Below are 14,054 nucleotides of genomic sequence, written 5' to 3'. Positions count from 1 at the left end.
AGAGGACCGTTAGATATACACAATGAGAGGGATTTGGAGTTGTTGATTTTGACATGCAACTTTATTGTAGGTCTAATGTAATTTTGATGCCGTGGGTTCCGTAGTTGGCACAGAGTAAAAGTTCAATGTTTCTTGTCTCCTTTCCTTTCCTCAAAATACAGGAAATCGATCAGGAAGCAGGCTCCCAGCAGCACAGCCTTCATCTTCACATCCAGGTCCATTGGGAACACGATCCCAAAATGATCCGCGTCCGTGTAGACTTCGCGCAGGAAGCCGGACCACTGCTTACTGATGTGCCCTATCAACATTGAGTCATCCAGAGTCTTCACCTCAAATGTGACGTCTCTGCAACAACTACAGAAAAACAGCGGCCCTTTGATCCTCAGCTGAGGCTGTCTCCTCTCGTTCAGCACAGTGAGTTTGGGCAGGAACGGGTGACACTCCTGCACCACATACCCTATGGGAATACCGGGGGGACTCTGCACCTCCAGGTCTTGCAGGCAGCAGGGGAAGCAGCAGTAGCTGCACGCAAGAGGGCGCGTCAGGGTTAACACCTCCTGCCCCAGGTTGTCCTGGATGTGAAAGGTGAAAGGTCGGCTGGGGCCAAAGCACTGTAGGGTGCAGCAGTTGTTCTCCTCTTCCGCCAGAAACACTTGTTGCCCGATGCTGTTCTTCACATTGTAGGAATTTCTAACCTCCCAACCCAGCAGTTCGGCCAGATGAAAAGTCTGATGGACGAGAAGCTGGTCCACATGAATCAGGTATTCCAGTCCTGGGGGGCAGCCGGTGGGTCGGAGATCAGGCGGAGGGGCAGGCATCATCGCAGGGACCGGAGGGGGCACGTAGCCTGGGGGTACTGGCGGGATTCCGGGGTTCGAGGGCGCGGGGTGGACAGCATTAGGGTGTCCGAAAGGGGCAGGCATCATCGCAGGGACCAGAGGGGGCATGTAGCCTGGGGGTACTGGCGGGATTCCGGGGTTCGTGGGCGCTGGGTAGACAGCATTAGGGTGTCCGAAAGGGGCAGGCATCATCGCAGGGACCGGAGGGGGCACGTAGCCTGGGGGTACTGGCGGGATTCCGGGGTTCGTGGGCGCGGGGTAGACAGCATTAGGGTGTCCGAAAGGGGCAGGCATCATCGGAGGAGCGGAAGGGGTCACGTATCCAGGGGGTGGGAATCCAGGGTTTGTGGGAGCTGGGTAGACAGCATTGAGTGGTCCGAGAGAGGCAGACATCATCATATGAACCGGTGGGGCTGAAGGTATCAGGTAGCTTGGGGGTGGTGGCACCACGGTGGGCGCTGGGTACACAGCATTGTGACCAGGCGGAACCTCTTTGGAGTAAGCTGGGGGTAACCGTCCTGAGTCGGTGTCGCCATGTCCTTTGGAGGCCATTGAAACGATGCACTTCCACGTTCTACAAGATCAAAACAAGACATCAAAAAGGTTCTTCCTTATTTTTTTAACTACAAAAACCAAGTTACACCGTTATAGCTTCACATGCTCTGACACATACATTTTCTACACGTTAGCAAGGTATTGGAAACACATCTCTTCTGAGTGTGAGCAAGTTCCTGTTGCTTCTTGAGAGGATTTGCAAATGACTATTATTAGCAGAGATCCTAAAGCGGACTCAGTCCAGCCCAGTCTTTTAGCCCTCTCATCTTGAGTGTACAGTAACACTTCAGAGATCCTAAAGCGGACTCAGTCCAGCCCAGTCTATTAGCCCTCTCATCTTGAGTGTACAGTAACTTCAGAGATCCTAAAGCGGACTCAGTCCAGCCCAGTCTTTTAGCCCTCTCATCTTGAGTGTACAGTAACACTTCAGAGATCCAACCATGTTGGGAATGGAGGTCGGTCAGAATATGGAAATGTTTTGTAACTTTGAAATGGACTGTAAACTCAACAGACTGAGGCTTGACTGTATATGTTCAGAGACTTACTTGCTTCAATTACCCTACAGCCTGGTGGACACGTGCCGAGTCAGCTTACTCAGTGTCACCCCCCTCAAACACTGAAAGGCTTATCCACTTTAGGTGGCTCCTAATGACCAGGCCAATCTCTACGTCATAATCTGTTTATCTGGGAGTCGGAGGCTCAGTTGGTAGAGCATAGTGCTTGCAGCACCAGGGTTGTGGGTTCGATTCCCACGGGGGACCAGTATGAAACGATATGCCTGTACTGTAAGTGGCTGTGGATAAGAGCGTCTGCTAAACGACTGACATGTAAACATAGCCGGAGTTAGGGAGTCACGTGTGAGGTGGTCCAGGATGTGGTGGTGGGAGAACAGGACAGTCAGACAGATTCATACACACAAACCGCCCCTAACCTGGGAAAAATAGGTGACATATCATATATAAATGAATGTTCATTTGGAAAAGTTTTGAATAACATTTTATTGTCTGTAACAATGGTAGAACACAACACACAAAAATAAAACATCCTCCATTGTTACTTGACCTCAAGGTAATTGACCTAATGAAATAAGGCCATGAGTCTGATATGGTATTAGCTGGTATTAGGTCAACAGGCTAACAGGTAGAAACAGATCCAACTCACCTCACAACAGTAGATACATGTTTTAAACAAACAGACGGCTTCTCTTTAACATATGGCAAGCAGAAGTCATCCTTGCTTTGGACCATGTCAACACGTTTTAATTTGACATACACCATTTTTGTAGTTCTAATGTATGTTCTATGTATGGCTTATGAATGTGTTATGGAGCCCTTATGTACAGTTATGGGGTTCTACTGGTCCCGGAACATCTGCTGTGGTGGGATAGGAACCAACCTGACTAAGTCCCTGGACCCGGGGGAAAACGAGAAAGGGACACGATGGAACCAACCTCTTCCACAGTGCATCATGGGAGCTCTACTCAGTAGAGCTCTCTCTAATCAGAGAAAGTTTACTCTACAGTAGGAAAGCATCATCATCATCACGTGAGTGGGATGTGTCGCTAGTGCTGTGTGTTTCACTTTGGGTTGGATGTATTTATACATGTACTTGGTCAGAGGAGGAGGTGCCGTGGGGGTCCAGGAAGGAGGTGCGGAGGGAGCCCAGGTCATCCAGTGTCTCCTGGGCCGTCTGCCTCAGGGCTGGGTGGCGGCTGGAGGTGGCCAGCGTGCGTATGCGCTCCAGTGGAAGAAGGGGGTCGTCCAGCAGCAGCCCAGGCCCCACCAGGGCCTCCTCCAGCAGCACTGACTGGAGCAGCCGCAGGGCGTGGAGGCAAACCTCAGAGTCCCCGTCTCAGGAGGGGAAGAGGGGTCGGGAGAGAGGAGGACAAGAGAGAGGAAAAAGAGAGAGATAGAATGAAACAGAAAGGGTGAGGGAAGAGAGGATGGGCAGAATCAGACAGAAACAGCATGAGAGGAAGGGAAAAGAGAGAGAGAGAGAGAGAGAGAGAAAGAGAGAGGGAGAGAGAAAGAAAGAGAGAGAGAAGGAGAGAGAGAATGAGAGAGAGAAAGAGACAGAAGGAGAGAGAGAGAGTGAGAGAGAAAGAGAGAGAGAGCGAAAGAGAGAGGAGAGAGAGAAAAAGAGAGAGAGAAAGAGGTCTTAATCCTCCTAACTGACCACAACACGAGTCCTTCTTCGCTGATCTGAGTTAAACACACTGATGCCAGCTCTCTGACCTCTGATTCAGGCTCTGTCTTTCGGACACACACCGGACTCTTGGACGATTAGCCCCATTGTGGGCAATAAGAGATCCAAATTAACAAACTAACGCTTTTGAATGCACACATTTTATAACGCCACATACAAAGCACACAAGCCCACCCCTCACTCCCCTCTCACCTTCCAAAAGGGTCCAGATGAGAGAGAGAAGTCCTGGAAACTCCCTGATATACTTCAGTCCCTTTACACTGATACTGACATTATACAGAGCCATCAGCATCAACCTGTAACACAGAGAAACTACAATAACCACCATCATTCATCCACTTGCAGATAAACTACAACAACCATCAGCATCCACTTGCAGATAAACTACAATAACCATCATCATTCATCCTCTTGCAGATAAACTACAATAACCATCATCATTCATCCACCTGCAGATAAACTACAATAACCATCATCATTCATCCTCTTGCAGATAAACTACAATAACCATCATCATTCATCCACTTGCAGATAAACTACAATAACCATCATCATTCATCCACCAGCAGATAAACTACAATAACCATCATCATTCATCCACTTGCAGATAAACTACAACAACCATCAGCATCCACTTGCAGATAAACTACAATAACCATCATCATTCATCCACTTGCAGATAAACTACAATAACCATCATCATTCATCCACCTGCAGATAAACTACAATAACCATCATCATTCATCCTCTTGCAGATAAACTACAATAACCATCATCATTCATCCACTTGCAGATAAACTACAATAACCATCATCATTCATCCACCAGCAGATAAACTACAATAACCATCATCATTCATCCACTTGCAGATAAACTACAACAACCATCAGCATCCACTTGCAGATAAACTACAATAACCATCATCATTCATCCACCTGCAGATAAACTACAATAACCATCATCATTCATCCACTTGCAGATAAACTACAATAACCATCATCATTCATCCACTTGCAGATAAACTACAATAACCATCATCATTCATCCACCAGCAGATAAACTACAATAACCATCATCATTCATCCACTTGCAGATAAACTACAACAACCATCAGCATCCACTTGCAGATAAACTACAATAACCATCATCATTCATCCACCTGCAGATAAACTACAATAACCATCATCATTCATCCACTTGCAGATAAACTACAATAACCATCATCATTCATCCACTTGCAGATAAGCTACAATGGACATCCACATCCACCTGCAGAAAAACTACAATAACCATCATCATTCCTCCACCTGCAGAGAAACTACAATGCCTAGTTCATTTATTATTGTAGGTATCATTTGATCTGGATTCAGATGGCTGTGTGTATTGATGTTGAGTGTGTGTTGGGTCGGCCAACATAACTGCTGAGGAGACCGTGTGTGTGTGTATGATTATTAATGTGAGTGATTTAGAAGTCCTCCAGTCTTACACTTTGAGTTTGGGGAAGACCCCAGGCTTCAGGAGCTCCAGCAGCTGCATCAGAGTCTCCAGGAGGACGTGGGCGGAGCTGGACAGGTAGTCCCGCCCACACGTCACCGCCGCCACGTCTGAGTGGACAATCAAACAGCAGAGAGGTCACCGATTGGAGAGCTAAAGATGATAACGCTGAGCAGGGTGTGCCATTTATTATAAACTGGGTTACCCTGAATGCTGATTGGCTGACAGCCAGTATATCAGACCATATTTCACAGGTATGACAAAACGTTTATTTTTACTGCTCTAATTACATTGGTAACCAGTTTATAATAGCAATAAGGCACCTCGGGGGTTTGTGGTGTATGGCCAATATACCACGGCTAAGGGCTGTATCCAGGCACTCGTAAGAACAGCCCTTAGCTGTGGTACAGTGCCTTGCGAAAGTATTCGGCCCCCTTGAACTTTGCGACCTTTTGCCACATTTCAGGCTTCAAACATAAAGATATAAAACTGTATTTTTTTGTGAAGAATCAACAACAAGCGGGACACAATCATGAAGTGGAACGACATTTATTGGATATTTCAAACTTTTTTAACAAATCAAAAACTGAAAAATTGTCCGTGCAAAATTATTCAGCCCCCTTAAGTTAATACTTTGTAGCGCCACCTTTTGCTGCGATTACAGCTGTAAGTCGCTTGGGGTATGTCTCTATCAGTTTTGCATATCGAGAGACTGACATTTTTTCCCATTCCTCCTTGCAAAACAGCTCGAGCTCAGTGAGGTTGGATGGAGAGCATTTGTGAACAGCAGTTTTCAGTTCTTTCCACAGATTCTCGATTGGATTCAGGTCTGGACTTTGACTTGGCCATTCTAACACCTGGATATGTTTATTTTTGAACCATTCCATTGTAGATTTTGCTTTATGTTTTGGATCATTGTCTTGTTGGAAGACAAATCTCCGTCCCAGTCTCAGGTCTTTTGCAGACTCCATCAGGTTTTCTTCCAGAATGGTCCTGTATTTGGCTCCATCCATCTTCCCATCAATTTTAACCATCTTCCCTGTCCCTGCTGAAGAAAAGCAGGCCCAAACCATGATGCTGCCACCACCATGTTTGACAGTGGGGATGGTGTGTTCAGCTGTGTTGCTTTTACGCCAAACATAACATTTTGCATTGTTGCCAAAAAGTTCAATTTTGGTTTCATCTGACCAGAGCACCTTCTTCCACATGTTTGGTGTGTCTCCCAGGTGGCTTGTGGCAAACTTTAAACAACACTTTTTATGGATATCTTTAAGAAATGGCTTTCTTCTTGCCACTCTTCCATAAAGGCCAGATTTGTGCAATATACGACTGATTGTTGTCCTATGGACAGAGTCTCCCACCTCAGCTGTAGATCTCTGCAGTTCATCCAGAGTGATCATGGGCCTCTTGGCTGCATCTCTGATCAGTCTTCTCCTTGTATGAGCTGAAAGTTTAGAGGGACGGCCAGGTCTTGGTAGATTTGCAGTGGTCTGATACTCCTTCCATTTCAATATTATCGCTTGCACAGTGCTCCTTGGGATGTTTAAAGCTTGGGAAATATTTTTGTATCCAAATCCGGCTTTAAACATCTTCACAACAGTATCTCGGACCTGCCTGGTGTGTTCCTTGTTCTTCATGATGCTCTCTGCGCTTTTAACGGACCTCTGAGACTATCACAGTGCAGGTGCATTTATACGGAGACTTGATTACACACAGGTGGATTGTATTTATCATCATTAGTCATTTAGGTCAACATTGGATCATTCAGAGATCCTCACTGAACTTCTGGAGAGAGTTTGCTGCACTGAAAGTAAAGGGGCTGAATAATTTTGCACGCCCAATTTTTCAGTTTTTGATTTGTTAAAAAAGTTTGAAATATCCAATAAATGTCGTTCCACTTCATGATTGTGTCCCACTTGTTGTTGATTCTTCACAAAAAAATACAGTTTTATATCTTTATGTTTGAAGCCTGAAATGTGGCAAAAGGTCGCAAAGTTCAAGGGGGCCGAATACTTTCGCAAGGCACTGTATATTAGCCATATACCACGCCCCCTCATGCTTTATTGCTTAATTATATGATGCAAAACATGTTATATAACACAGCATAGACTGGAATAACTCACAGTGAGATGGTGTAATTATAAACTGTGGTTATCAAAATACATTCAATAGACAGTTTGGATGGCATGGTGACATAGCTACACACTCACTGGTGACGACTCCGGCCAGCGCCAGAACAAACTGCTGCTCATGGGAGTTGGAGTCTTGCTGCTCGGCCTTGGCCTCCCCATCCAGAGACTTGACAAAGCTCTCCAGGGTCTGGCCCGCCACGCTCAGGAAGGACTGCAGCTTACCCTACAATTAGAGTAATTAGGCAGGGTCTGAGGTGACCAGAGGGAAAGGGGAGGAATTAAGGAGGGGAACAAGGAGGATGATGGAAGAGGATAAAGGCAAAGAGAACCAGGACATGGACTGTAGTTTATAGAGAACCAGGACATGGACTGTAGTTTATAGAGAACCAGGACATGGACTGTAGTTTATAGAGAACCAGGACATGGACTAGAGTTTATAGAGAACCAGGACATGGACTGTAGTTTATAGAGAACCAGGACATGGACTGTAGTTTATAGAGAACCAGGACATGGACTGTAGTTTATAGAGAACCAGGACATGGACTGTAGTTTATAGAGAACCAGGACATGGACTGTAGTTTATAGAGAACCAGGACATGGACTAGAGTTTATAGAGAACCAGAACATGGACTAGAGTTTATAGAGAACCAGGACATGGACTAGAGTTTATAGAGAACCAGAACATGGACTAGAGTTTATAGAGAACCAGGACATGGACTGTAGTTTATAGAGAACCAGGACATGGACTAGAGTTTAAAGAGAACCAGGACATGGACTAGAGTTTATAGAGAACCAGGACATGGACTAGAGTTTATAGAGAACCAGGACATGGACTAGAGTTTATAGAGAACCAGGACATGGACTGTAGTTTATAGAGAACCAGGACATGGACTAGAGATCAAAGAGAACCAGGACATGGACTAGAGTTTATAGAGAACCAGGACATGGACTGTAGTTTATAGAGAACCAGAACATGGACTAGAGTTTATAGAGAACCAGGACATGGACTAGAGTTTATAGAGAACCAGGACATGGACTAGAGTTTATAGAGAACCAGGACATGGACTAGAGTTTATAGAGAACCAGGACATGGACTGTAGTTTATAGAGAACCAGGACATGGACTAGAGATCAAAGAGAACCAGGACATGGACTAGAGTTTATAGAGAACCAGGACATGGACTGTAGTTTATAGAGAACCAGAACATGGACTAGAGTTTATAGAGAACCAGGACATGGACTAGAGTTTATAGAGAACCAGGACATGGACTAGAGTTTATAGACAACCAGGACATGGACTAGAGTTTATAGACAACCAGGACATGGACTAGAGTTTATAGAGAACCAGGACATGGACTGTAGTTTATAGAGAACCAGGACATGGACTAGAGTTTATAGAGAACCAGGACATGGACTAGAGTTTATAGACAACCAGGACATGGACTAGAGTTTATAGAGAACCAGGACATGGACTAGAGTTTATAGAGAACCAGGACATGGACTAGAGATCAAAGAGAACCAGGACATGGACTAGAGTTTATAGAGAACCAGGACATGGACTAGAGTTTATAGACAACCAGGACATGGACTGTAGTTTATAGAGAACCAGGACATGGACTAGAGTTTATAGAGAACCAGGACATGGACTAGAGATCAAAGAGAACCAGAACATGGACTAGAGTTTATAGAGAACCAGGACATGGACTAGAGTTTATAGAGAACCAGGACATGGACTAGAGTTTATAGAGAACCAGGACATGGACTAGAGTTTATAGACAACCAGGACATGGACTAGAGTTTATAGACAACCAGGACATGGACTGTAGTTTATAGAGAACCAGGACATGGACTAGAGTTTATAGAGAACCAGGACATGGACTGTAGTTTATAGAGAACCAGGACATGGACTAGAGTTTATAGAGAACCAGGACATGGACTGTAGTTTATAGAGAACCAGGACATGGACTAGAGTTTATAGAGAACCAGGACATGGACTAGAGTTTATAGAGAACCAGGACATGGACTAGAGTTTATAGAGAACCAGGACATGGACTAGAGTTTATAGAGAACCAGGACATGGACTAGAGATCAAAGAGAACCAGGACATGGACTAGAGTTTATAGAGAACCAGGACATGGACTGTAGTTTATAGAGAACCAGGACATGGACTAGAGTTTATAGAGAACCAGGACATGGACTAGAGTTTATAGAGAACCAGGACATGGACTAGAGTTTATAGAGAACCAGGACATGGACTAGAGTTTATAGAGAACCAGGACATGGACTAGAGATCAAAGAGAACCAGGACATGGACTAGAGTTTATAGAGAACCAGGACATGGACTAGAGTTTATAGAGAACCAGGACATGGACTAGAGTGGAAAGCATCAGATGAGTGCTGACCCCTAAATCTTTATTTAATCAGGTAGGCCAGTTTAGAGCAAGTTCTCATTTACAACTGCGACCTGGCCAAAATAAAGCAAAGCAGTGCGACAAAAACAACAACACAGAGTTACACATAAACAAACGTACAGTCAATAACACAAATTAAATAAACATCAAAAAATCTATGTAATCTATGTAAATTGACCCCTAGGCCATCGGTACTTCTGTGTCGGCGCTATAGAGTAAAACACCACCAAGTCTATTAAAGAGTGTGATGAAGCTACTGTCATCATGTTATAGCTATCCAGTCCTCTCAGATCTCCACAGGTGTGATGAAGCTACTGTCATCATGTTATAGCTATCCAGTCCTCTCAGATCTCCACAGGTGTGATAAAGCTACTGTCATCATGTTATAGCTATCCAGTCCTCTCAGATCTCCACAGGTGTGATAAAGCTACTGTCATCATGTTATAGCTATCCAGTCCTCTCAGATCTCCACTGGTGTGATAAAGCTACTGTCATCATGTTATAGCTATCCAGTCCTCTCAGATCTCCACAGGTGTGATGAAGCTACTGTCATCATGTTATAGCTATCCAGTCCTCTCAGATCTCCACAGGTGTGATAAAGCTACTGTCATCATGTTATAGCTATCCAGTCCTCTCAGATCTCCACAGGTGTGATAAAGCTACTGTCATCATGTTATAGCTATCCAGTCCTCTCAGATCTCCACAGGTGTGTAAGCGGCTAGGGGTTGGTTTGGAATTGGGTGAAAGGTTTTGTAAGGTCTGTGGATGAATGCCTCTCACATCAGCCAGGATGTCTTTGACTGCCTCCTCCTTACTGGAGGTGCTCCACAGCAGGGTGCAGGAGGCAGCCCCCAGCCCAGTACAGAACTCAGCCTGTTGCTGCAGCTGCTCCCGACTCTCCCACAGCTGCTCCCTCAGAACCAGCTTCTCCTGCAGGGGCATGCAGCAGACAGGTTAACATGATGACACCCACACTTACACTCAGACACACACACACTTCCACTCAGACACACACACACTTCCACTCAGACACACACACTTCCACTCAGACACACACACTTCCACTCAGACACACACACACTTCCACTCAGACACACACACTTCCACTCAGACACACACACTTACACTCAGACACACACACTTCCACTCAGACACACACACTTCCACTCAGACACACACACTTCCACTCAGACACACACACACTTCCACTCAGACACACACACTTCCACTCAGACACACACACTTACACTCAGACACACACACACACTTCCACTCAGACACACACACACTTACACGCATACACACACACTTACACGCACACACACACACACATACTTGTCCCAGGAACCATCTTCTCTTGGTCTACAAGTGAGGCCTTAAGACATACTCTGACACACACAATGTTACCTAGGGAACAGGTTACCTCTCTCTCTTTAATATCTCTCTATCTCTCACCTCTCTCTCTTTAATATCCCTCCATCTCTCACCCCTCTCTCTTTAATATCTCTCCATCTCTCACCTCTCTCTCTTTAATATCCCTCCATCTCTCACCTCTCTCTCTCTCTAAAATCCCTCCATCTCTCACCTCTCTCTTTAATATCCCTCCATCTCTCACCTCTCTCTCTTTCTGACACTCGCTCTGCGCTGCGTCCAGGCGAGAGCGGAGGTGCAGACACTCCTGTCTCAGTTGCTCCTGCTCCTGACCAAGGCGCTCCTTCACTACACACACACACACACAATTTTCCCTTTCACTGTTTAGGCTATTTCCCAATACAAACATTCATGTTATTCATTATCAGCCCACTTGTATGATAACATCCACGTAGAGCCGTTTCAAGGGCAGCTTACTTGTCTCTGCAGCACGGGCTTTCTGCAGCATCTCAATCAGGTCTCCATTCACTACTTTGGGTAAGAACTCTCGGAGCTGCATGACCTCTGTAGTCAATCTCTCCAAGTCTCTTTTTCTGATTTGGACCAGGCCATCTCGGCTGTCAACCTAGAACAGAAAATCAATAGCCAGTCATGAGCATAAATGTTTTGTTACAGCTTTTACTTGATTTTTGCAAGGTGTGGCTTATTTTTGCCAATGTGCCAGGCAAATACACTACTGTTCAACAGTTTGTGGTACTTAGAAATGTCCTTGTTTTTGAAAGAAAATGACATTTTTTGTCCATTAAAATAACATCAAATTGATCAGAAATACAGTGCAGACATTGTTAATTAAGGCCAGCATCCCTGAGCCGCCTCTTCACTGTTGACGTTGAGACTGGTGTTTTGTACTATTTAATTATGCTGCCAGTTGAGGACTTGTGAGGCATCTGTTTCTCAAACTAGACACTCTAATGTACTTGTCCTCTTGCTCAGTTGTGCACCGGGGCCTCCCACCCCTCTTTATTTTCTGGTTAGAGCCAGTTTGTTGCTGTTCTGTGAAGGGAGTAGTACACAGCGTTGTACGAGATCTTCAGTTTCTTGGCAATTTCTCGCATGGAATAGCCTTCATTTCTCAGAACATGAATAGACTGACGACTTTCAGAAGAAAGGCCTTTGTTTCTAGCTATTTTGAGCCTGTAATCGAACCCACAAATGCTAATGCTCAGGATACTCAACTAGTTTAAAGAAGGCCAGTTTTATTGCTTCTTTAATCAGTCAACCGTTTTCAGCTGTGCTAACATAATTGCAAAATGGTTTTCTAATGTTCAGTTAGCCTTTTAAAATTATAAAATTGGATTAGCTAACACAACGTGCCATTGGAACACAGGAGTGATGGTTGCTGATAACGGGCCTCTGTACGCCTATGTAGATATTCCATTTAAAAAATCTGCCGTTTCCTGCTACAATACTCATGCTACTAATGCTACTTACAACATTAACAATGTCTACACTGTATTTCTGGTCAATTTTATATTATTTTAATGGACACATTGTTTTGCTTTTCTTTCAAAAACAAGGACATTTCTAAGTGACCTCAAACCTTTGAACGGTAGTGTATGTGTATGCAGTAGTCATATCTGTAGTCTCCCTCGGCACAAAGGGTGCCTTCACAATGTGAACAATGCTCCTCGTGCTGTTGCCCGAGGTCTGGGATTTCCTGAGACTATCATATCTGTAATATTAGGTGGTATGCAGTAGTCATATCTGTAATATTAGGTGGTATGCAGTAGTCATATCTGTAATATTAGGTGGTATGCAGTAGGCATATCTGTAATATTAGGTGGTATGCAGTAGTCATAGCTGTAATATTAGGTGGTATGCAGTAGTCATAGCTGTAATATTAGGTTGTCATTTAAGAGTCCCTGTATGCATACAGATCACTAGAAGCAGACCATCTTTGCTAGCTCTGAAATAGTTATTGCAGGTCTGTCTGGCATCTAGTGGACAAATCTGAAAATTACAATGTAAATGTCAGGACAAGGACGGACAGAACTTTCAGGTAAATTCTCTTCACACGACAAATAACGGACTCGCTCCTTACCAGACCGAAATAGTAACCTAATCCAACATTACTCGACCTACAAGTCTAGCTGACAGTGACTCTTCAACTTTGTTTGCTGAGATGGTTGTTACAAAGAGAGAATTTACTTGTGAATAAGTAGTAACTTCATCGTCATGTGTATTGGTGTCTGGTTAGCTCTTGTTAGCTAATTACAGTAGCCAGCGTAGCTAGCAAACGTGCAGCTTCATGGAAGCTAATTTGCGAGCTCAATATTTTTGTTTTACTATAGTGATAGTCAAAAATATGATATAAATACCTTTCCTTTCTTGCACAAAGCCCACATCTTTGTGTCTATGAATTTAGTCATTTTTTATTCCTCGGAGGTTTGTTTTGAGATGAGTTTAGTGCACTTGCCACTAGTGATGGGCATTCCGAGTCTTTTCGGTGAGCAGAGCCGGCTCATTTGGCTCCGTTCAGGTAAAAGAGTCGGCTCATTTGGCTCCGTTCAGGTAAAAGAGTCGGCTCATTTGGCTCCGTTCAGGTAAAAGAGCTGGCGCATTTGGCTCCCCGTTCAAAATGTTTAAATATATCTAGAACCAAGGAAAACGTGCAAATGTCCTATGTAAATCACAAAAGTAGGCAACCATTACGTCATATCGTGAAATGCGTGTTCAAATGCATTTTTACCTGGATAAATTATTCAGTTATTTTAAACGCACTGCACATTTTAGGATGGACCAGAATGACGCGCTCTCCCCACTATTGATTGTTTCTGCAGTGAGAATTCACCCTCTTTAGATAATTATTTAGTCATTTATTTACGGGTAAGTTGTTTTGAAAAAAAAACTGTTTGTAGCTGTATGTAAATCACCAACAAGCTCAAAGGTTTATTGGTGGAATGTTTAATTACTCCAGCATAATTTCCGATAATCATACGTAATCTCTATGCAACGGCACTGTTTCACTAGGACACTTTTGTAAAGATA

At 44.3% G+C, this 14,054-nt stretch overlaps 2 protein-coding genes and 1 long non-coding RNA gene across 3 annotated transcripts; all 3 read right to left on the bottom strand.

Annotated features, from left to right (window-relative positions):
• Positions 1-19: 19 nt before the first annotated feature.
• Positions 20-1,391, bottom strand: LOC110496912 (phospholipid scramblase 2-like). Its single transcript, XM_090242252.1, has 2 exons — positions 1,058-1,391; positions 20-847 (listed from the first exon to the last, which is right to left on the bottom strand). The coding sequence occupies exons 1-2, from the start codon at positions 1,389-1,391 to the stop codon at positions 123-125; spliced, it is 1,059 nt and encodes a 352-aa protein (XP_090098378.1). The 3' UTR covers positions 20-122.
• A 982-nt stretch (positions 1,392-2,373) lies between these two features.
• On the bottom strand, positions 2,374-10,577 carry LOC149982191 (heat shock factor 2-binding protein-like). Its single transcript, XM_090242182.1, has 5 exons — positions 10,416-10,577; positions 7,304-7,448; positions 5,086-5,203; positions 3,792-3,895; positions 2,374-3,244 (listed from the first exon to the last, which is right to left on the bottom strand). The coding sequence occupies exons 1-5, from the start codon at positions 10,575-10,577 to the stop codon at positions 2,991-2,993; spliced, it is 783 nt and encodes a 260-aa protein (XP_090098308.1). The 3' UTR covers positions 2,374-2,990.
• A 643-nt stretch (positions 10,578-11,220) lies between these two features.
• LOC149982190 (uncharacterized) lies at positions 11,221-13,548 on the bottom strand. Its single transcript, XR_016497506.1, has 3 exons — positions 13,385-13,548; positions 11,484-11,631; positions 11,221-11,354 (listed from the first exon to the last, which is right to left on the bottom strand). It is a non-coding gene; the product is annotated as an uncharacterized LOC149982190 (long non-coding RNA).
• Positions 13,549-14,054: the final 506 nt, after the last annotated feature.

Source organism: Oncorhynchus mykiss, chromosome 7 (genome assembly GCF_057628025.1).
Source record: "Oncorhynchus mykiss isolate SJ-2025 chromosome 7, ASM5762802v1, whole genome shotgun sequence".
In the NCBI taxonomy this organism is placed as follows: domain Eukaryota; kingdom Metazoa; phylum Chordata; class Actinopteri; order Salmoniformes; family Salmonidae; genus Oncorhynchus; species Oncorhynchus mykiss.
The sequence above is the reverse complement of the archived record's forward strand: the minus strand, read 5'-3'. Positions and strand labels throughout refer to the sequence as shown.